We start from the raw sequence: 24389 nt of genomic DNA on the forward strand, positions 1-24389 counted from the left end.
TTTTGATTTCTAATGATAGTAGAAATGATGATACTATAACAACAAATGTTGTATATAGGGAATTTTTTTCAAAATGTGTAATATTATGTGTAATTTTTGGCATTTAATTGTAATTTGATTTGATTTATTTACACTCAATATCTTATATTCATGTTTATTTTTTTTAAATGTTATTTCAAAATAACATCCGACATACAACGCACAGGTGGGTGTACTAGTCATTCTTTAAATTGTAGTTTCCGTCTCTTCCGTTAGTTAGGTCCGCTTTGACTCTTTTGTGCAGTAGAGTGTGCATACTTGGCTCGATTGTTGTGTTAACCTTGATGAAGGTTCAACCAGCGAGACTAATACAATTAAATCAACCTAAATTATTTTTAGAACAATGGATATCCCCAACGCAACCTTCGAAGACTTTCATCTTTGTTCTTGGTGTATTCTCTATTTGACCTTTTATCAAACAATTTGTGTGGATGTTTCTGTTGTGCAAGTTTCTCTTCTATTCTTCCTTTTCTTTTAGTGTTCTCATCAGGTACCATTTTGGCAGGAGGTTTAGACGTGAAGTGTGCTGAAGTAACAAAATTAACACCAATCTTTATTATTGGACTAAAATAATATATTATCCCATAAGCATACCAATTCTTATTGCTTAGGATAGTGAAGATGATGATTCCTTATGGATATAATATAGGAACAACATCACGATTAAAGTGCAATCAACATTTAACTTTCAATATCTTTGCCATTAGATTACTTCTATGCAAAGGTACAAATACAAAAAGATGCGCACAAGTTACAATTCCACACTTAGAAAAATATCAAATAGAATTCCGAAAATGAAATTTGAATTTCATTACTGGTCTTTTCGAGCTTTGGCTCTTGATGGCTTTGCCGGCTTGATGACTTTGCCGAGTAGGATTAGAACTATTGGAACAACCGTTCCAATATAGTAAACACTTCCGTAGGCGGCAACTGTTTCGCGCATGCTTAGCACCTGTTTAAGGCACAACACCATGGGCATTCAGCTACACATTACAATCGATATTTTTATGGCGAAAATCTAATTGTGGAGAAACATACGAACCATGAAACCAACGCTGGAGTAGTTCAGAACGAGAAGTGTGTAAGCAAAGTTCACAAACGTGAACAGCTTCTTAATCAGAGACGATTGGCTAGCTTGCTGCCATCTGTAAAGAACTGCTCATAGACAAAGAAAACGTTATATGTGAAGAAATGATTCAGACATTGCAGGAAAGTAGTATTGGAATAAGTTCAATCCTTACCTCTTGAACCAGCAATCATCGTAGCAGATTGAACGAAGAAGATGATGTACCCAGGATATAATCCCTATCAACCGATAAAATCAGTAAAACACATGGTAATCATTAGACATATAGCTATCTTGGTTAGCACACCCATTCATATCCCTAAGCAAAAGAAACAAGTTGTTCTATGATAGACAGTTAAAACAGACCAAAAAGAAAAAAAGGAAAAAAAAGTTGTATAACCATGTATATTTGCAGCATACACTCTCAAGAAGATATGATTTAATTTCCAAAATCATAAAGCATAAGCATGTGTTTAGATGGTTTTTTTTAAAAAGAACAAAGGTGATAATTTGTATATTTTTGGAAGGCTTTTAAATAAATCTGTCTTGTCAGTGTCGTTCTTTTGTGGTTCTAATTCCTGTACTCCTATAGACATTCTTCATATGTTGTATCCACATTTTGCAGAAATTAAAACAAGCAATTAACATGTATTTCTTCACCGATTGACTATAAAGAGAAAATAATGCCAGGAGCTACTAGTAACTATTAAAGAAGAAAGCACAAGATAGGGCTCAAAAATCTATTAGGGAAAGAAGAAAAGTATTCAAACTTACATGCCAGACTGCACTGACAGTTTGGGTGGCCAGCAACTGGAAGAAGCCTGGTTTCTTTCCATTCTGAATCAGCCTCTCATAGACATCTAAACAATGTAATAAGAATAGATGTAGATTATAATTTTATGATTATCATCATTAACAGCTATCAGATTAGTTCTTGAAAAAAGTTAGCATAACGCCTAGTGAATCAAAAAACTATCAAACAATCGTAGCCCTACGCTCAATATTTGCACGGACATAAAAAAGGTACTCATAACAATAATTCCAGTTGCATGGTGAAATCCTGTTAAAATAGAAAGAGATCAGTTCTAGAAAATTGTAAAACATTTAATTTACTTTATGTATTTTTGTGTTCAACATTATGCATTTTTGTGTTTAAAATTCAATGTAAAAATTATGTTTGTACCCTTCTTACTATTTAAAACCGTTCAAAAAATCTCAACCATTGGAAATCAAAGATCAACGGATGAGATTTGATACTATATACTACCTAAGGGTTGGGTACTATATGATTCCTTCTATAATAATAATAATAATAATAATAATAACAATAATAGTAATAATAATAAAATACTACAAAAAAATAGCATAATGTGTGAGTAAGTACTTAGAAGGTTATATTAATAAACTGTAATCGTAATTAACATGTTAAAAAGTTTCTCATTTTGTGGGTATACATTTTGAAAGGATAGTTAACTTACAGTGCCTGAGCCAGGTGCTAACTTGAATATTCCATACAAGGGGTAACTGCACGGAACTCTTTGCCAACTCAACTCCTAGTATATCAACGTTCTTTGCACGGTCCCATCGATGTTTGGGTGGATCCGAATCAGTCCAGCCAGAAAATCCAAAACCAGATATTATAATAGAAGCTTCTGAGATGGACCAAATGAAATAATATTTCCAACGAGCAGTGAAGCCTGACATGTACTGGTAGCTTAATCGTTTCCAGAAGCCATACTCTTGGTATACTGGTTCTGTGAATCGAGAAAGTGGGAAATGTGGTACAAGATAGAGATATAATCCCATACATACAGCAGCTTGCAGAACAGCTCTGAAAGTTGCCAAATAAGGAGAGGGGGATAATCCCTGCTTTGTAGGTTCCCAAATCTGTAACAGATAATAGTGGACTGAATCAAAAGCAGGATCAAAAGTACTAATACACGTCAAAGTATTTATAAGAATAAAAAAGAAATACCCCTTTCCTCTCAGTCCAGTCCAAATAATCCTTCATTTCATACACTGGACCAGCAAAGTGACTTCCACAACACAGACAGTAACCAAAGTACTCAAGCAAAGATGGCAGCTTTGGTAACCGGTTCCGCTTTTGAGCCTCACGTAAATCTTCCTCTTTTAGAACTCCATCATTGTAATTAATGACACATGATATGACTTTTAGTGTTATCACCATCAGAGAACCTATAAATAGGGAACACCAAGAATGTATTAAGAAATTTCAACAAAATTGTGAGACTTTTTCATAGGCATGATTTTACTTTAATATTCCTTAGTAGAAAGATGCTGAAATGTCGCAAATCATTTCATTTTACAGAAACGAGCTTGAACAGTCCTCATGGTTACTATAAAAGGAGCAGATTTGCAAGATTTACATTCGAAACCCATCTCATTAATTGCACGGCTTCAGTTTTTGTTTTTTTTTGGGGGATGAGGGGGAGAATTTAATATTCCAATTATTTGTAAATTGTAGTTTGTACAAAACAAAGAATTAGAATAATGTAATTATGTAATATTTTTGTGAACAAAAATAGTATGATTCATATATAAAGGAGACACTTTTTACCCAATGTTCTAGTTTTGGAAAAAAGAAATAGAGACCAACAATAGGTTCATTGAGTGTCTAAGGGATGTATGCAGTTTATATGTAGAAGCAGATTTTATCAACATCACTTCTGTGTGTTTGTAAGTACAGAATTTGAGAGAACAGACCTGATTAATGGTTTAACCAAAGAATCTACAGAGAGAAAAATCAAGGGAACTATATTGCTATTCTACCATCACAGAAACTAAAAATAAAGATCATGGAGAATAAGAAAAAAACATGTTATTCATCATTCATAGACGTATATATAAATTACTATACAGAACCTTATAATCCTAATGCCTAATATAGTAGCTCAACTATTAATTTTTTAAAGCAACTTTAGAAACACTTAGCATACCATAGAAGGAAAGTAGCTTGGATAAAGTTAAGATATTCACATCAGTAAATAAATGCTGAGTACGTTGTTTGACAGAATTTGGCTCTTTGAGCTGCTAGTAATACAACAACTGAAGATGAGCATCATCAAGAATGAAACTAATTTAAGTTAGAAGTAGTAAATGAGAAGGTGCTCACCTGTAGCATCTATACCCCCTTCCTTCCATGCATCACCACTCATGTAATACACATGGCTACACATATACACCACTAGTCAAAAACTAAGAAATTTATGATATAATCCCCCATGCTTAACTAGAACTGCATATGATTTTCTCCTGTAACAAATAAAAAATGTGACCCAAATAACTTCAAGTAGACAACTAATCCTACTCCATTTTCAGAAGGAGTGGAAGTGAATTGAATATGGCTCACAAATAATGATTAATATGCGTGATCATTTGCAGTGAAGTAGCTCCAAGAAAATAGCCTTCGGAGGTAATTGAAATGATACTAGTACATTTTCATATTCTACGAATTGGGAATAACCACCATACCTATAGTACATTTTGAAAAATAATATACTTATAAAAATTTCTCAAGAGCCAAGGAAAAGGAAAGTTATACATATTCCATATCTGCACCTTAACATACCAAACCTCACAGCAAATAGGGGCATTCTGTATGATAGGTTGGAGCATCCCTGATGATAATTGGTGCTGAATAACAAATTAAGATATTTCAGAGCCACTCTAATTCACTAAGAAAGTTGCCTTGCAAAGCAAGTCCAAAGATTTGACTTAAGCTCAGCTGAAACATGGATGTTTGGAAGCTAATAAGCTTTCTAATAGTCCTATGTCTTTGATCAGGAGCACCAATTTGGCTTTGACATTACAACAATAGTTTTCTTTGCTTATATTTTTTCTTTTCCATTCATGGAAAAATTATCTACTTAGATGATTAGGATTTAAGCAAGTGGCTGATGTTTATTTTACAATCTCCTATGGAACTACTAAGTAATATCCTTAAATTCATAATCTCATATTTTTTTTGACTTGTGTCGTTTGTAATGTTTGAGTTCTAGTATCATGATTCATGACTAACAGGAGTTAGCCATACTTCTTCAGAATTCAGAATTGAACTATTTAATAAGTCTGCAGGCAATTGTCATGCTCAAGCTCAAGCTGCAGGCTAATGGGCTGCTTAGGAGATTGAATCTTTATTTCAAACTAAAAGTTTAATGAAACTTGAGCTCAAGCTCATAAGGTTTGTGTGTTCTTAGAAGCTCCACTTAAGCTTGAGTATTTGCGCCCATGATCAGACAAAAAGGACCTAAAACATGCTTCAGTTTCCTAAAGACTAACAAGATTGCTGAAAGTAGGGTCCAGCTATTTCTTAATATGTGCTGAAACTGAAGCCGCTGGTTCTAACTACTCAGTCTGAGTGGCCTTTTTTGGTCGTTTGCACAACGTGCAGAATAAAAGTAAAAACTCATAACACTTGGTCCATCACGAAAAACACTGGTCAGTAAACCATTTAAGCTGCCTCTTTTTTTTGGTTGGACAATGTAAAGACCGCATGACAGTGTCAGTGGACTCAAACCTGAGAACTTTGGCCTTACCACAAGGCCAATACGCACACAATATAAGCTGCCTCTTCTACCCAAAATTTCTATGGGGGTAAAATCACATTCTTGTCAAGTGTAAAATTTGGTGCAGAATTTCGAATTTTGAAAGTTTATATGAGCACATGCATTAATTTATCGAGTTCCTCAACATCCCATACTACAATTCAGGTGTATTTGAGGTGCATCTATATTATTCTCTTTCAAATCTTCCTGCGGGCTAACTCATGGACTTTTCAATTTTTACCTCTTAATCCTAGTGAAGAGCCAACTCGTAAATATTATCTTCTAAACATTCAGCATTTTTTTCTAAAACAAACTACTATTTCTCAAACTTACTCTAAAAGGAAAGGTGAGAAAGCATATTTATCCCATTACTGCAGATATCATGCACGGTTGAAATTCGCAATTCACAAAACTTATTGATTGGCATGCAAAGCGACATTCATTTGCACCTCTCAGATACAAACCAAAAACAAGGTTGTTAAGAATGAGACGAGCGACCAATTTCATTGTGAAACCACATGCATTTGAAATTTGAATCATAAAAAATTAAATTCCATGAAAACTCAGTTCTCTTAGTTTGGACCAAAAAATCTCCCTCGAGTTCAACACTTCACCTAAAATCTCAACCAAAGACAAGAAGGGGGAAAAATTGAATATCCACTAAAAAGGAATTATAAAAGTCGCCGCCTTATTTTTTTTATTTTTTATTTTAAAAGCACAGTTCAGGCGACAGATACAATGCTTGAACCCAGTGCAAAAAGACAAATCGTGATTTCGATAACAACAAAGAGAAATTCCAACTCACCAGCCAATGAGGTAACCAAAGGCGAGGAAGAAAGTAAGGATTCCACAGTAGTTCCGGCAGAACACCATGGACGCGTATCCTAGAAGCATCGGCACAATGAAATGCAAATTCGACGAGAATCCAAAGGAGAGGTAGGAGAGGAGAGCTCCGGTGGCGGCGGCGTAGAAGTGGCGCGCCGCCGGACCACCTGGAACGAAGCGGTGGAAGAAGCTGACTGGGATGGTGGCGGCGAAGCAGAGTAGGAAGCGGAGCACCGGGACCGATAATCCGATGGCGGAAGCCATGGAATCCAACTCCGGCAGCTCCATATTGGAAGGAATTTGCGGTGGTTAATTTGTGGCGTTAGCAGAAGGAGTTTGCTGCTGCTCTCATGGCTCCTGAGGTGCAACACTGTATTTATTGTAAGAGATAACTAATTTTTAGATTATTAATTCCCCCTCAAAGAAAAAAAAATAATGGATTATTAACACTCTTTCTTTCTCTTCCTAAAAATTGTGAGTTTATTACTATATTAAAACGTCCGTGAAATGACTCCACAAATTTTTTTCTCTCACTATTTACAAAAAGGCATTTTTATGTGCTCCATGGAGCACCGTGCTCCATGACACTAACATTTGAATTAAATGACACTAACACTAACACTATTTTGTTTTACAAATGACATTATTGCATTAAATGACACTAACACTATTTTGAAATGACACTAATACTATTTTGTTTTACAAAAGACATTAACACTAACACTATCTTGAAATGACACTAACACTATTCTGTTTTACAAATTCGCGACAGTGTTATTTATATAATATGATAGTTTCATTTGTAAAACAGAATAGTGTTAGTGCCATTTCAAAATAGTGTTAGTGTTACTGTTATTTAATGCAAGTGTTAGTGTTATGGAGCACGGTGCTCCATGGAGAACACAAGAATTTGCGATTTACAAAAAGGCGGAAGACTCAATCTCTACTTAAATACAATTATTCCATTTTTTTTTAATTCATGTCATTTCTTTTGATTCATAATTTCTTGAGACGGGGTGAATATTGTTTCTTTTCTTTTCTTTTTCTAAATCAACCCAAACGAACGGCCGATTGTACTATCATCTTTAATTCTGTCTTTATTGTAAAAGATTATCAATTTTTTGATTATTAAGTTTTAAATCAACCCATCGTCAACTGCCGATCTCTAATTCTTTGTAAAAGATGATCAATTTTTTGGATTATTAATTTTTTCTTTTGTTTCTATAAATCTACCCACGTCAACGGCCGATTGATGTCAATTTCAATACGAAATCCATCGATTGGCCCGAATATATGGAAAATAAATAAAAGAAAGATTAGGATCAAAACTTTATAATTCAGATTGGCCCGAGCGCAATGAGGTTGAACTCAAGATCATGTGAATTGGTTATTGGTCTGATTGGCTGGAAAATAAATTGTTACTTATTTTTCAAATTTTATTATTTTATTTTTGTATTTGTATTTGATTTAGGGGGGTGTATTAGTTCAAGATTTATGTAGATTTTAAAAGTCCGTGGATTTTAAAATTCTATAGAATTCTCACGGATTCTTCATGATTTTGAATGAATTTTTGGTCGAATTTTTAATGAATTAGCAAGAATTTGGCGTGATATTTTTGGACTTGAAATCCACAAACCCAACAAGCACAGGAATTGAACGAGCGCTAGACCCACTTCCAACAGCCGCTAGGGGCCCATGAGCGCTGGATACCCAACAATCGCTTGGTTCCAGCGAGCGCTAGAGACCCAGCGACCGCTAGGGTCCAGCGGCCGCTGAGAGGCCATTAAATACACACAGCACAAAACAAGCAGCACGTGTTCTTCCTTTATTAACTTCATTTCTTATCTATCTCTTGCTTCTCTCACTCCAATTTCAGGAACCCAACTGATCACTTCAATCTTCACGGCGGCTCCGCTCACCCGCCACTTCAATTTCTAGTATCTACCGCCGCTCAGGTTTCGCTCAAAATTTAATTTTCTTTAAGATAAATTTATGGGTGTAAGTGCTATTTCTTGATCTATGCTCATTATATAGTTAATTGCTGCATAATGTTAATACTTGCTGAGTTTCTAATGTCTTTGGGTTGCATTTCTTTTGCATTGTTGATATGGGAGATTCTTCATTTATGGGGCATAAAATTGTTTCTTAATTTACTTTGTGTTATGATTAATGATTTGACTGAAGAAGTTGAGATATCTTCTGCAAATTATGGTGCTGTAGGAGCTTTTATCCTCATTCAATGTTTTATGTCCGCAGATGAATATGGCTTAAGGATTCCTGAAATTGGAGTGAGAGAAGCAAGAGATAGATAAGAAATGAAGTTAATAAAGGCATAACACGTGCTGCTTGTTTTGTGCTGTGTGTATTTAATGGCCTCTCAGCACGCCGCCGCACACAGTTTCCACCCAACCCATTCCAAAATTTCGAGCGGCTGCGGCGCCCCAGCAATCGCTGGAATTATTGGCAACGGGCGCTAGGGTCCAGCGGCTGCTGGCTTTTTGGCCGCGGGCGCTGGCTCCCAGCGAGTGCGGGGATTTTGCAGGATTTGTGAATTCTCGTGGTCTGTGTTCGAATTTGTTCATGCCTATTTTTTCAACGAAATCAATGAAAGTCATTCCAACTTTAAATTCCATAGATTAACGAATACACCCAGATTTTCATAGACTTTTAAAAGTCTTGAACGAATACATCCAGATTTTTATAGACTTTTAAAAGTCTTGAACGAATACACCTAGATTTTCATAGACTTTTAAAAGTCTTGAACTAATACAGCCAGACTTTAAAAGTCTACAGAAATCTATTAAAGTCTTGAACTAATACACCCCCCTTAGTTTCAAATGCTTATGGGATACTTTTTTTTAAATGCTTATGGGATACCTTTTTTAATTTTTTAAAAGTTATAATTATCATTTCACTTCTCTAATTTTTTTGTACTCTAATATTAAATTAAATCTCTCTCTCTCTAATAAGAAAATAGGACTTGGTTATGTGGTATTCTAAAATCACATTTTTTTTAAAAAAAAAATTGAATTTTCATTCATTCTAATTATCTTAGCTATATAATCCCACATTGTTTTTTAATATTAGTCTACATATCCAAGAACATAAATAAATATTTCTAATCTTAGTGTATTTTCTCATCCTCCATTGACTTTCTATGAGATTTCACCAAATGCATACCTATACAAAAAGATATTCTTACCATCTAAACCAAAAATCCACATTTAATTGGTGAAGTGGTTAAGATTAATACACGTTGTCAATTTAATTTGAATTCCCATCAATTTATTAAGAGACATCACCAATTAGAAATACTATAATTATCATCCTAGAAGAATTAATCAGCAATTGGAGATCATTATAGATAAGATTAGTGTTATTTTTTAAATCTAATAATTTAATCCGTTTAACACAAATTAACTGTTCAACTAAAAATAAATAAACGGACTATTTCATATTAGAAGATGGTTAATTTTCCTGTGATGCAATTTGCACATATGTAATAATCATCATCATCACATATATTATAGGAAAATATAATAGTCATATGTGGCATCGCCATATTTTTGTATTTTTATTTATCTTAATTTTCCAAATATTTTTGTATTTATTAATTTTTATTTATTTAAATTATCTTATCCTATATTAATTTTAAATGAGATTTCGTCGAATGAAAACCAATATAAAAGTATTTGTGCGCTCTCTGAATCAAAAATTCACATTTAATTAGTATAATTAAAATTAATACAAATTGAATTTCATTGTCAATTTACCTTGATCGAATTTATTTGGTTAAATAAAAAATTACTCCATGTGTCCATGAAAATTGTAGTTGTTTGAAGGACAAAAGTTTTAATAAATTATTGAGAGACTGATATAAAGTGTAGAAGGGGACCATTAAAATTGAGTGGAGAAAGTGACCCACCAAAGTTGATGTGTCAAATGGCTGAGGCTTTTTTAACAAAATAAATATATTGAGTGTGAATAAGGTTTAAAATACCAGAGGTCATTTTCAAAAAAGGAAAGACTAAAATTTTCATGGTCGAAAGAAAGTAGTAATAAGACCACAATTTTTGTGGATAGAGAGAGTATTTAATTTAATTTTTAAAGATAAATAGTTTTAACTAAATACTTTTTTTCTTCAATTTGATTTAGCCGTAAAGTTGAATATTTTGTACTCCCTCGATCCCCAAATGAGTAATGTTGGGGTCCCGGAGGGTTCACTGACAAGTGTATGGGGGGGAGGGGAATACACATGTGGGCTAATTTTTCGCAATCAAAACAAACTTAACCAAATTTCAGTTCGAAATAGGTTGTAGACTGATACTGAAGATACTTCAGTAAAGTGACATCAGTCAAGCACTGGGTTTAACTGATATCCAAGTAAAGCTTCAGTCTAGTTTGTAAAACAGAGTAGATTTATTAATCTCTTTGACTATCAGACGTCAGTAGGATTAATAACTCAACAACGGAATTTTAATTTAGTGCGAATAGCCTTTAGAAGAGGTTTGTTAATAGTAAAATCCTTTACACTTTTCAATTAATCCAGTTCAGTTGAAAACAGTTTTGGCACAAGTAAGGAAAAACTGAAAGCAGATAGACACAAGGATTTTAAACGTGGTTCGGAGACATCTCTCCTACATCCACATCCAGATTATTTGTCTGACAAACTCTGGGCTTATGCTTAGAGGTGCACAACAAATCTACCAATTCATCCTGAATTGGATTTAACACTTAGCACGCCCTGACACTGTCGTGTCCAATCAACTAATGCTAAGGTAATTGGAGCCAGAACCTTTAATCTGAACTCCCTCTTGGTTTAACTGGTCCCAAGGTAACCACCTAGTTTAGTTTTCTGGTACTAAACAACAACCACTCAAACTCACTTTTTTCTCGGTTGAAAATGAGGTTTGGACTCTTCCAACTAAGATTACTGAGAATAGGCTCTCAAATAATCCATTCTAGGCTTAAGATAAAAGACGAAGTGCCTAGTCTAATAAGAGAGTTTAGGTAATCAGCTAGACTGATTTTACAACGTTGATTACTCTCTTCTTTGATTCGAAATCTATCCATTGAGATGCTGGCTCTCTAATTCGGCAGAGCTTCAGCGTATGTCTTTGAATCGGTGAAGATTGTAGTTGTTCCTCAAGCTCTATTTATAGGCGAAGTCTTGAATAAATCCGTTGGAGAGATGGTCTTCAGGATTTCTGCCGTTGTGAGAGGATATCGCTTCTTGGGCTAAGGTGACAATCTTCGGATACTCCTTTTGACAAATATTTGAATTGTCTTGTCCTCGGAGTATGGTGTTTCTGCATCTTTACATGCAAAGGGAAGCTCTGGTACTTGCAAGAACGATCTTCAAATCTTCGGCATTTAATGTTGTTGTACTTAAGCATTTAATGCAGCGTGTCCGGTACTCTTTTCTTCAGTCAGATGCAGAGTGTCGACTGGTACTTGACTTAGTCTTCAGTTCAATGCTGATATTGAATTGTGTGAACATCTTCGACTGATGACTTCCAGTCAAGATGCGTCCTTCTGCTCGTTCAGCGAAGTGTGCTTCAGTTGTACTGTCTTTGATCTTCAATCTTTTGTTCCTTGTCTACCTAATCTAAAGTCTTTGCAGCTTCAGTCAAAGCCTGTGAGGACTGAAACCCTTGGACCTACAATAGAGATAAAGACAAGCGAAGCATTATAATGGTTTTGGTATCATCAAAACTGGTTGGATATCTTTTTGTGTCCTAACAAGTAACCATTTGAAAATAACATGAGTTTTAAGAAATTAATATAACGTGTGTGAGTGGAATAAAGATTCCACTTTTTGTTGTGATTGTATTACGTAGGGTATACTTTCCAAAAAGGAAAATGACTACTCCCTACGTCCACGAATTAAAGCTCTACTTGCCCTTAAATTTTTGTCCACCAAATAAAGCCCTATTGTGGTTTTTGTACTTTTTTACTCTCATTCTTTTCCTAAATTTACTACTCCGTGCCACTAATTGACCCACCTTACAACACCTTTATTATTTTTATATTCTATATTTAATATATTTTAGTCTTTACCACTAGTGGACCCACCCCACAACACCTCTATCACTTTAGTCAACTACCATTTTATTTCACTTACAACACATTTATATGTTTTATTAGTTTTTCGTATTGAGCATGAAATAAGGCTTTAATTCGTGGACGGATGAAGTACTTATTTGGGGGATGGACCAAAAAGAAAATATGAGTACTCAATTCGGAGGATGTGGGGAGTCTAATTTTTAAAATAATTTTTTTTATGAAACTTTATAAATTGAAATACTAAATAAAATGATACAGTTTGAGTATCACGTCATTTTTCTCAAGCTTTAGGCAAGATAATGCTCAGAACTTAGTTATGATATTTCAATCTCCAAACGAGATGATACTCACAAGTCAATTCTATTCTTTCAAGTTTCAAATGAAATGATGCTCAAAACTTGGTTATTGTCTTTCAAGCTTCATACGAAATGGTGTTTATAAGCTAGTTACGATCTTACAAGCTTCAGATGATATAATACTCACAAGCCAATTTTGATCTTTCAAGTTGAGGATGAGATGATATTCAAGAGTCAATTATGATCTTTAAGCTCAAGATAATGGTGCTTAAAATATACATTTAGTATTTCAAGCTTTATTCAAGATGATGCTCAAAAGTTCGACATTCAAAAGTCAAATATTGTCTTTCGAGCTCTAAATGATGATTTGGTCTTATAGGGTTCAGATGAGATGATGCTCAAATGTTAGATGTGGTCTTAAATTGATTTGTATTCGTCAATGTGAAAATGTTGTACAAAATTAATAAATATTGTCTATATACAATTAACAACAGATGCGACATATCAATCCCTCCATCATATCTTCCATAAAATTTATATATTTTTTCTTCTTATTTTTTTTTCTAATATTTTCAATCTTACATTGATCTTTTATAAAACTTTATCAAATAAAAATTTATATTAAACGATATTTCTATTATTTCAATGACACTTTCATATGTAATTGGCAAAAATAATTGTGTCATATCAAATTAAACTAACATTTGCATCTCATGCAATGCACAAAAAACATTTATATATTTCTATATTTATGTGCCGATCCGCTTGAAGAGACGTCTTTTTAGGGCGTTGGGCTTTACTTCGGGTGTCACTACAAAAAAAAGGGTTTTAGTGGCGACAATTTTTGTCACTATATGTGTCAAAATCGTCACTAAAGCATCCTAGTGACAACTTTTGTGGTCGTCGGTAAGTCGTGGCTATATCAACCGTCGCTAAAAGCTACAGTGACGACGACAAAATATTGTCACTGCAAATCTATTTATTGTCACAGATGATGTTGCCACTGAATATGATTAAATTGTGACGATTTTACTTTTGTCACTATACTTTGAAATTTGTAGCCACGTTTCAAGCTTGTCACAATAGTTTCTGTTTTCAATGACATGATATTGTCGTCACTATAATTATGTAATTTAGTGACATGATACAAACGTCACAAAATTTTCCAGTCAATAGTCACAATGTATTTGTTGTCACTACAATTTTTTCATTTAGTGACATAATTTTTACCGTCACTACATAAACCAGCATATAGTCGCATGCTTTTATCGTCATTAAAACGTAATCATTTAGTCACATATTATAATTGTCACTATACATGTATAATTATATAAATTATTTTAATATTAAAAACTTCTTTAAAAAAGGGCGTGATCACATTTATTTCTAAAAAATGGAATTGTAAAATTGATATAGAAGTTTAAGAAATGACGTGATCACATTTATTTCTAAAAATACTAGATCGAATTACAAAATTGATGCGGAAGCTTCTTTAAGTAAAGACGTGATCATGCTAGTTTGACAGTATTGTTTCATAAGACGTTGAAAAAAGCGTGATCACACTTATTTCTAAAACATCAAATACAAATTGCAAATACAAGTAAAGATGTGATCATGCTAGATTCACTTGGTGGTTGCTAATTTGAGCTTCTAAAGACTCAGTCCGAGAGGCCAACTCTTCATTCTTTTTGTTCAGCTCTGCATTCTCCTTTTTGCAAATCAAGATTAATCCTCTCTCTCAATCCGAGAGGCCAACTCTTCATTCTTTTTGTTCAGCTCTTCATTCTCCTTTTGCAAATCAAGATTAATCCTCTCTCCTCTTTTGGATAGTGGCTTTAATCCATTTCCACATGGCTTTAATCCATCTCCACATGCACAAAGTCGGCTGAACTTTTCCTCGACGAGAACATTGACAAAAGCCACATCTTCTGACATAGGACCGTCAGTTCTTCAATGTTTTATACTAGTTTATACCATTGTCTTAAAAGACCACAACAAAAGATGAGCTGTAAAAAAAATATAACATAAGGCCAAAAGAAGAGAAACAGGCAACCATAAAGACATAACATGAGATCTCACATCATGTGAATTAAGTACACTAAAAGAGTTTAGTTAAAACCTGGCTGAATCATCTTACACATGGAGCTACAGTTAAGCTCAATTTACTACCGGGTTATAAAGTTCTTTTAAGCGGTTTGAGAGCAGAGTAGAGCCTAATTTTCTATGACTCACAATGGGAAATAGGCTTCACTCCAACCAGAACGTTTATAAAATGAGTTTATTACCACAAAATCAGAGTCAATAATAGGACTGACTCACTTTTCCATCTCAATTACATAAGTCGTTTTAATCTATTTTATAATGCATTATCTTCATTCCAGCCAATCCAGCTCAGTGTAACACACAACTCTTAATCACAAAACTTCTCCTGTACATGTAATTAAAGAAGCCACAACCAGAGAAAACTAGGTGAACTTAAATTCCTTTGCAACAGAAGCCACAATCCACAATTGTTTGAGTAGAATTAGGGATTTCGTTTGAGTAGAACTAGGGCTCTAAAGAAGCCAAATAATTATTTGCATATTTAACAACCACTGATATGCATCGGCTTAATATGCCACCATTTAACCATTGCATGCCAAGAAACTACACAAAATTTCAATTAATCCACAAACAAAAAGTAGTAGTAGCCAAGAATGTTAAGAAGAGAAAATGAGAGGAGAAAGATAAAATACCAGAGAAATTATCTAAGAGACGAGTCAGAGGGTTATGTGGGCATTCATCGATGGCGAATAATTTCGAACAGGGGCCTGCCGACGACGACAAAGAAACCTTCGGGCCGAAGAAGAAGGCGTCGATGCTGGAGCCAATAAGGCCACGGTGCCAGTCATTTTCTAACCAGAGCAGGCGATTGAAAAGCAATCGGAAGAGATGAGGCAAAGACGACCGGCGTTTTCTGAGATCGGGTAAAATCGACGCCCGTTTCTGAGATGAGGCGGCGGCTATGGTTTCGAATTCACTAACTGTGAAGAGAGATGAGATGGGGTGAGGGTTTCTATTAATTGGGTAAAGACATGACGAGATGACGGTGGAATTCACCCAAACTTAAGACTTACCTCCCCTCTAGCTGTACAATAAGCAACACCATGAGAGAAGAGAAGGGGATATCAGAGCCAATCTCACCCGACCACTCTTGGAGATCCTTTTCACTAGCAACGCAACCAAGTGAACATGTTCTACCTTTTACGTATTTGGGTGTCCCTATCTTTTCGGGACGTACCCGAGCCTCTTATCTTGCCTCGATTCATGATAAAATCACACAGAAGTTCTCTAGGTGGAAGGGTCGCACTCTCTCTATGGCAAGGAGACTTTGCCTCATTCGCTCTGTTATTCAAAGCTCTATCACTCATTCGATGATGATTTACCGCTGGCCTGCTTCTCTTATCCAGGACTTGGATAAAAAATGCCGTAACTTTCTTTGGAATGGAGATATTCGCAAGCGTCCTACCTGTTCAGTCAGTTGGGACAGGTTATGCTCTCTCAAAGAGGAAGGTGGTTTAGGTATTCGCTCGTTTTCCCTTCTCAACAAGTGTTATCTTATGAAGATGGCCCGGAACATCATTAGGGGGAAGGAGTTTGGGTATGATTTGATGAAGGCACGGTACCTCACTACTTTTGGTCAGCCTCGGAATTTCTCTTCATCCATCTGGCTTGGTCTTCTACCAGAGATTCAACCTTTGATTGAGGATTCTTATTGCTATATCGGGAATGGTACTTACACTAACTTTTGGTGCGACGATTGACTTGGTTATAAAATTGCAGATAAGTGTCAGATCCCTTTTTATTTGAGCGACAATCTTAATTTTTCGGTGGCCGACTATTTCTTTGATGGTATTTGGCATTTTACGCAAGACTTTGTTAACGAATACCCTGAGATTGTCTGTGATATTCTTCTCCCTCCGATTGGATCTGGATCGGATACTCGTTTTTGGAAAAATTCGGTGCATGGGAAAGTTACTTCTGCCCTAGCTTTTGCTAACAGTTGTAGTCGTTTTTCGCGTGTTAGTTGGGGAAGTTGAGTTTGGGAGCGGTTTATTCCGGTCCGAAGATCTCTTGTTTGTTGGCGTATTTTACACAATAGATTGCCAACTTATGATAGGCTCATTAAAAACGGCATGATGATGCCGAATCGTTGTGGCCTTTGCCGTCATGACATTGAGACTATTGATCACCTTTTTTGGCAATGTTCGAGAGTGAAATCTATTTGGCAAGAGTTCTTGAGTTGGTTTGGGTTGGAGGTTTTTGATCACATCTTTGACATTCACGGTTTTTTGGTTTTCTCTTGGAACGAGGACCATAGTTCTCTGATCCGTTCTTTTTGGAAAACCAGGGTGATTTATCTTCTTTGGGCTATTTGGAATGCACGTAATGACAATACTTTTGATGATAAGATTTTTCAATCTGTCCAAATTATTCATTTCTGAACGTTCATTAGTGGCCCCCCTGCTCTCCGTGGATTAAGGTTAATACGGATGGTTCAGCACAAGGAGCTCCGGGTATTATTGCAGCTGGGGAGTCTTTAGGGATAACTGGTCTTGGGTTAGAGGTTGTTTTCACTACAAAGCTGGTGTACGCTTTTGAAGCTGAATTTTTAGCTATTATCTTTGCAATTCAAATTTCCTATACTCGCGGCTGGCTGAATCTCTGGATTGAATCTGATTCAACTTATATTGTCAATCTCTTAAACACTAGATCTCAGCTTGTCCCTTGGCGCTTCTATGCTCTTTGGCAACGAATTTTAAGCATTCTTCCTGATTTTAATCTGCAGGTCTCTCATATTTTTCGTGAAGGGAATAAAGCTGCCGACATTATCGCGAATCCCTCAAGGAAGAAAGGCTGGTGGTCGTACGAAATTCAGCCAATGAAAAAGGCGGTCAGAGTGGATATGGCTTCGCATAGTCATATCCGTATCAAAACGTAGAGGTTTTTCATGGTTGCTGCTTACTGGGGTGGCTGCTTGAGTTTGGCGGCATTCCTTTGTGCTGCCGGCTTTTGGGTTGCTTTTGGTGTTTGGCTATCACCTTGGCCGGCGGAGGTTGTTGTTGGTCTGCCGTGCTGTCAAAGGTGCTGACCCTGCTGGTGTTGGTCTTTGGTCTGCCTTCCCATTTCTGGGCTGTGTTGGTTTGGTTTGCTGTTGTTTTTCTTGTTTCTGGTTTGTGTGGGCCAGGCCTCCTATGGACAATGGTTCGGCCGGAGCTTCTGAGGGGGCTTACTCCGCTCACTGCCAGTTCTCTTCTTTGTTTTCTCCCTAGACGGGCACTCTTTTTCCTCTTAAGGGTTCCTCCCTTGGGTTTACCTTAAAGAGGTTTTAATGAGGCCCGACCCTCAATTGCGTCTGTGCTCTCATGGGCTTAGGTTCTCTTTTTTTTCTTTTCTTTTTAAATAAAATTTCTATTTCGATATATTTCTATATTTATATTAAATTAATACCAACTCAATTATCATATTTATAAATATAATAAAAAAAATAATTTTAACTAGATATATTTGAGTTGAATTTGCAAAAAAACATAAAGAAGAATTCACAATAATAAAAAATGATATTATGAAAAGGCCAAAAAGATGCAAAAAAAAGAAAAGAAAAAAATAGATTTATTCAAAAATAGATGAGAGAAGAGAAAAAATTTTTTAAAATTTTAATCTTTAAATAAATATAACTTTTACATTTGAAATCAAATATTTACATAAAATATATCAAATTAAAGCTCTTATTGTGATCTTTAATTTGATATGCATATTAAATATTTTATAATTAGTTGAATTTGTAATTTTATAAATAAAAAATGAGAAGATAAGGAAGAAAAGAAATAAAAAATATAGCAAATAAACCTTCAATTTTATTATAACTATATAATTGCCACACAATTTTGAAATTGATTTTTCAAATTGAAAGTTTAATTGGCAAAAATAATTGGTTCATATTGTTAGGTCCGGAGGGTCTCGATGGGGGGATACACCTATAGGCTATTTTTCTCAGTTAAAACGAAACTTTAAAAACAAACTGATTCAACCTGTTTACTAAAAAGAGTTTTGTCAAAACAGGGTTGACGACTGATACTTAATACTCTTCAGTAAGAAGTTATCAGTTAAGTCAAAGACTTTAACTAATACACGTAAGGCTTCAGTCGAGTTTGATTAAACAGAGAGATGTTATGAATCTTACTGACTATCAGAAGATAGATCAGTTAGACTGATAACACACGTAGCAGAAAACTTTTGTTTCGAAATAGTATGAAATTAAACATGTTGTCAGTCGTTAAGTTTCTCTTTGAAATTAATCAGTTTTCAGTTTAGGAAGGTAAGAGCACAAGTAAGAAGGTAAGTACTGAAAGCTGTAAATAACACAGAGATTTTTACGTGTTTCGGAAAACACTTCCTACATCCACGGTCGGTTGATCAGACCAACAACTTCACTGGGCAAGTGCTTACGGGTGCACTGCAAACCGATGCGTGTGCTTACGGGTGCACAGCGAACCTGAACGTGTGCTTGCGGGTGCACAACAAACCGAGACGATTGAAGATCCTATCTTCAGTACTAACACACTGGGTTGGATTTATCACTCCCAGCGCGCACTGCGCACTAAGATCTCACGGAGACAGAGCACTAATCTGAACTCCTTTTCGACACAAACACTCCATTCGGTTGGTTGAAGAGAGGTTTGAAAACTTGCCAACTAAACCACAAAGAACAGGTTCTTTGCAGTCAGTTTTACCTAGGCTTTGGATATACAATATTTGCCTAAGTTCTAAGAGAATGTATGTAATCAGCAGTGATTGATTTTTAGCTTTGTGATTCTCTTCTTCGATTCAAACTTTGAGGAGGCTTGGTTTTGCTGAGTAACGAATTCGGCAGCGTTTCAGCTTATGTTGTTGAATCGGTGAAGATTGAAGTGATCCTCGAACACAATTTATAGGAGACGTCTTGAATAGATCCGTTGGCGGAGATGGTCTTCAAGATTTCTTCCGTTAGAGAGTAATTTAAACTTGGGCTAAGGCTTCAATCTTCGAGGTTCCTTGTTTGGTGAGAACGGCTACTTTGAAGAGCAGGAGATGCGACATCTCTGAAAAGGTAATCACCGAAAAGGAATGGCCTTTGCAGAGAAAGGACGATCCTGAAATCTCTGCATTTAATGCGGCTGTACTTCTGGAATGCGTGGCTTTCTTTGAACGTTGGAGGTTCAGTCCGAGGAAGAATGTTTAACTGATACTTGACTTTAGTATCAGTCCGCTGAATCCACGTGGCGCGCATTATGTAATCAGTCGAAACTGATCCTTCGACTAATAAGTCAAATATCAATATTTGACTTTGCCTTAATCGTTATATCAGTCGACATCTTTAGTCTTCAGTCTTCAAAACAACAACTAAACTAGGAAAAGAACTCTAACATTTGAGTTCGAACAATTCTAGTCTATTACAAGTGAAACCTATTGATTTTGGTATCATCAAAACTAGGATTAAGATATTTCATTAAGTTCCCAACACATATCAAATTAAATTAATTAAAAAAATAATTTATATATAAATAATTGTATTACTATATAAGAATCATATAAAATAGTGACACAAATTAGTTCCTGTCCAATTAAATTACAATGTCTACTTATAAGTTATAGCTAGCATTTTCATCCCGTGCAATACACAGGAAAATATTTTTTATTTTTATATTTATATAAAATTAATAATGATTTAATTATTATACTTATAAATATAATAAAAAAATTAATTTAGTTGAATATATTTGAATTGAATATTGAAAAAAAAATTCACAATTATAAAATTTGATATTATGAAAAACAAAAATAAAAAATAAGTTAAAAATTAAAAATAAAATACTACTCCCTCCGTCCGCGAATTAAAGCCCCATTTGCCTCTAAATATTTGTCCGCGAATTAAAGCCCCATTTGCCTTTTTGTACCCTTTTACCCTCCCTCTTTACTTTAAATTACTACCCTTTGCCATTAATTATCCCACCTAATTTTTTAACCTACTTAATTATTCATTAAGTATTCATCCTTAATTAAAGCCCCATTAAATTTATGTCTATCAAATGGAATTCTAGAGAATTCCACATTTCGCAGTTGCCTCTCTCTCTCTACCAAACCCTAGACTTTTTCATCGGGTTCTTCTCTCAGAGCATCGTCTCTCTCTTGTTCTTCCTAAATACTCCATGGATCATCCCTTTGAAACTGAATCGATTGTGCCGGAAACCCCGGCCTCTGATCTCTGTGAATTGGCGCCGTGGTTGATGGCTGAAACCGAGCCGCCGGGCCTCCCTCTCTCTGAATCGGAGAAAATGACGGCGGTATCTGAAGCGGCGCCGTGGTTGCTGCCGGATACTGAAGCGGCTCGTCTCCCTCTCTCTGAATCGGAGCAGATCTCGCCGGTAGCTGAAGCGGCGCCATGGTTGCTGCCAGATACTGAAGCGGCTCGTCTCCCTCTCTCTGAATCGGAGCAGATCTCGCCGGTAGCTGAAGCGGCGCCATGGTTGCTGCCGGATACTGAAGCGGCTCGTCTCCCTCTCTCTGAATCGGAGCAGATCTTGCCGGTAGCTGAAGCGGCGCCATGGTTGCTGCCAGATACTGAAGCGGCTCGTCTCCCTCTCTCTGAATCGGAGCAAATCTCGCCGGTAGCTGAAGCGGCGCCGTGGTTGCTGCCAGAAACTGAGGCGCCGGGCCTCCCTCTCTCTGAATCGGAGGAATCTCTCTCTGAATCACCGGACTATGATTCTGACGGCTTCCATCTCTCTGAACACATCAGACGAGAGAGGGAAAAAACCGATCGAATCTCAGAGCTCCGCGAATCTTTCAGACGCGATCGGGAGAAGGCCGCTCGAATTTCAGACCTCCGAGAATATTTTAGACGAGAGCGCGAGGAGGCCAAGCGAATCAGGTTATCTCGTTCTGTTAAACCAGGTGAAATTGTGATTTTTACTTTGGTGGGGATGGCTGGTGATGCCTTATGTGTTTGCTGCCTTCTCTGTGCTCTTGATTGAGTTCTCTGTCTGCCTTCATTGTGTACCTGTGATGCTCTATTTGTTCTCTGTGATGCCTTATGTTTTGCATGGTGAATGCCGATTGTGTACCTTTGTTGCTCTCGGTGTACCTTTGTTGCTCTCTGTGTACCTGTGATGCTCTCTATGTACCTGTGATATCGATTGTGCATCTTTGGTGCACAATCGGCATCGTTGGTGCTGATTGAGTGACTTTGGTGCCGATTGAGTGACATTGGTGCCAATTGAGGTAATTGTAATAGCCCAGTGATGATGTTAAAGTCTGAGGGCAACATCTACAAAAAGTTTACATTCCAAACACCCCAAAAACATGCATGGTGTTTGTCCTTGTAAACATTTTCACCTGTAATTACATAGGCTTCTACAGAATTCTAGTCTATAAGTAACACTTCATTCAGCCCTTCTATGACATCTTCAAGCCTTAAAATTTCGCCTTCTTCACTTGATTCCATCTGTAGGAACTCTAGACTTTCCTTGACAAGTGATTCTTCAACTTGAATACATCGTGGTAAAATCCCCTGCCTGGACAATCTTTCTTTATTCATATGTGGAATCTTGTAGTTGTTCCCACCCTTACACTTGATTATCTCTTGATAGCAGCCTTGTAAGGTTAGGAAAACATTGTTGAGCTTCTCTGGTGGGTATTCCTCGTACGCAGCTTTCACATTCTCTAGTAACTCCTCGACATTCTTGGCTGGTTTTTGATCTTTTAGGCTCTGAATAGCTCTGAAAAACCCGAGGTCGTTGACATTTGTATCCGGTGAATTAGCTGGCTGGCATACTAATTGGAATTTAAATCCATTAGTATTTGCAACCGCTTGAAACTCTGGATCATTTGCTTGAATGTGTGGTTTGGCATTATCTTGTTGGATATATATGTGCTTGCTTGATGTCTTCGGCCACTTGGCCATGAAGTCAGGAACCATCTGCCAGATTAAGGCTATATGATGAATTTGCAAATGTTCTGATAGCATTTAATTAAAAAAAATTGAGCATGCTTACCTGTTTTATAAGGCAGTCTCTAATGATGGGCTTAGTGATTGCTGCAATTGCCTTAACTTCCAGCGTACCTTTCACTCTGTTTTTCGAGTTCCTTTGTGCTGGCTCTGTGGTTATGAAAGGATAAATGCCTAACTTTCCATCGAATATGACTGTGCCATCTTCATCAATGATCGGCCTCGCAGCAGCACACATAAACATGATTTTTTCAATATGCCTTTTTGATTTGCATGTCCTATGTGGTTCTTCCTCATCGGGCAGGAGGTAGTATCTATCATTGGTTTTGGTAAGATAGAACCATTTTTCATCGATGTGGATGGTGTTGTACATACTTTGAAATGGTATAAAACCATCCTCACTGACCCCACTCAACTGTTTAAGGCTCCACCTCAGCCTACATAGCTTGTTTTGTGTGGTAAGGAAGGGTTTTATGGCATTTGTATGTGGTTTCAGTTTTTTTCTCCTTCACCCATTGATGAAGCAAAGATTTAGACACTCCTAGGTGAGTCGACATGCATCTCAGTGTACTTCTTTCTAAAACTGAAAGTTTTTTGACTTTTTCACCATCAATGAGCATCTTATCCTTGTGTATACATCCTTTTCTAATTGATCTAACCTGGACAGGTACACCGGATGCTCTTTGATTGGAGACTTGGCTCCAAATCCTCCAAATGGTCTTCAAGTTTACTTTGAAGTGAAGTGCCGCCTCTTTTTTTGCTCCATGGCGAAGTTTGCCTTCACTGCTATGCTCTAACAGCCACTGGGCAACTTTGTTTCTTTCATCATCTTGTAACTTTGGCCTTTCTATAGCCATTTTTTGTTCTGCCAGATACAGTAGGATTTAAGGAAGGAAAATTAGGTGGGAATTGAATGAGGTATATTCATGGATTTATAGTGTAAATGGCGGGCCCTTGTACTTTTGGCTCCAAAGTTTTGGAGCCAATTTTAATGAATTTATTTTGGCAGCTTTCACACGTGTACCATCCTTTTTGTTTCTTTGAATTTTTGCTGATGCCTATTCAATTTTAATGAATTTATTTTGGCAGCAACACACGTGGAGTCAATTTTGTTTCTTTAAATTAATTAATCAATGAAACATAAAATTAAGACTTAAATTGAAACATAAAATTAAATGGAAAGCTTAAAGTCAATAAAGTAAAAGCATTCTCTTAAGTAAAGATTAGCAAAAAGTAAACAAATACCCTTATCTTTTACCTACAACACCTTTTTCAGCTTTCTTAGTCTCCGTGCCCAACAGTAAATGGGGCTTTAATTCACGGACGGAGGGAGTAATTAAAAAGAATTAAAAATATATTTATTCAAAATAGATGAGAGATGAGAGAGAAATTTATAAAACTTTAATATTTAAACAAATTTAATTTTTACATTTTAAATCAAATATTTTCATAAAATATATTATATTAAATCTCTTATCGTGATCTTTAATTTGATATGCATATTA

The 24389-nt window shown here is 36.1% G+C and overlaps 2 protein-coding genes and 1 long non-coding RNA gene across 3 annotated transcripts; all 3 read right to left on the bottom strand.

Moving 5' to 3' along the window:
* Positions 1 to 702: 702 nt before the first annotated feature.
* LOC130994668 (lysophospholipid acyltransferase 1-like) lies at positions 703 to 6942 on the bottom strand. The gene is made up of 8 exons (XM_057919742.1): positions 6476 to 6942; positions 4239 to 4294; positions 3081 to 3301; positions 2584 to 2992; positions 1880 to 1965; positions 1281 to 1344; positions 1082 to 1194; positions 703 to 991 (listed from the first exon to the last, which is right to left on the bottom strand). The coding sequence occupies exons 1-8, from the start codon at positions 6781 to 6783 to the stop codon at positions 851 to 853; spliced, it is 1398 nt and encodes a 465-aa protein (XP_057775725.1). The 5' UTR covers positions 6784 to 6942; the 3' UTR covers positions 703 to 850.
* A 7334-nt stretch (positions 6943 to 14276) lies between these two features.
* Positions 14277 to 16087, bottom strand: LOC130994670 (uncharacterized). Its single transcript, XR_009091863.1, has 3 exons — positions 15974 to 16087; positions 15593 to 15880; positions 14277 to 14863 (listed from the first exon to the last, which is right to left on the bottom strand). It is a non-coding gene; the product is annotated as an uncharacterized LOC130994670 (long non-coding RNA).
* Positions 16088 to 22158: 6071 nt separating this feature from the next.
* On the bottom strand, positions 22159 to 23257 carry LOC130994345 (uncharacterized). The gene is made up of 2 exons (XM_057919393.1): positions 22931 to 23257; positions 22159 to 22854 (listed from the first exon to the last, which is right to left on the bottom strand). Exons 1-2 carry the CDS (start codon positions 23255 to 23257, stop codon positions 22300 to 22302), a joined length of 882 nt encoding a protein of 293 aa, XP_057775376.1. The 3' UTR covers positions 22159 to 22299.
* Positions 23258 to 24389: the final 1132 nt, after the last annotated feature.

Source organism: Salvia miltiorrhiza, chromosome 7, assembly GCF_028751815.1.
Source record: "Salvia miltiorrhiza cultivar Shanhuang (shh) chromosome 7, IMPLAD_Smil_shh, whole genome shotgun sequence".
Lineage (NCBI taxonomy): Eukaryota > Viridiplantae > Streptophyta > Magnoliopsida > Lamiales > Lamiaceae > Salvia > Salvia miltiorrhiza.

Bases quoted from the DNA above. Each gene is read 5' to 3' on its own strand.
- LOC130994345 (XM_057919393.1), bottom strand. From the start codon at position 23,257: ATGTACAACACCATCCACATCGATGAAAAATGGTTCTATCTTACCAAA. The intron at 22,855-22,930 runs GTAAGCATGCTC...TTAATCTGGCAG, and splicing joins GAGACTGCCTTATAAAACAG to ATGGTTCCTGACTTCATGGC.
- LOC130994668 (XM_057919742.1), bottom strand. From the start codon at position 6,783: ATGGAGCTGCCGGAGTTGGATTCCATGGCTTCCGCCATCGGATTATCG. The intron at 4,295-6,475 runs GTGAGTTGGAAT...GTATATGTGTAG, and splicing joins TTTGGTTACCTCATTGGCTG to CCATGTGTATTACATGAGTG. The intron at 2,993-3,080 runs GTATTTCTTTTT...TATCTGTTACAG, and splicing joins ACTGGACTGAGAGGAAAGGG to ATTTGGGAACCTACAAAGCA.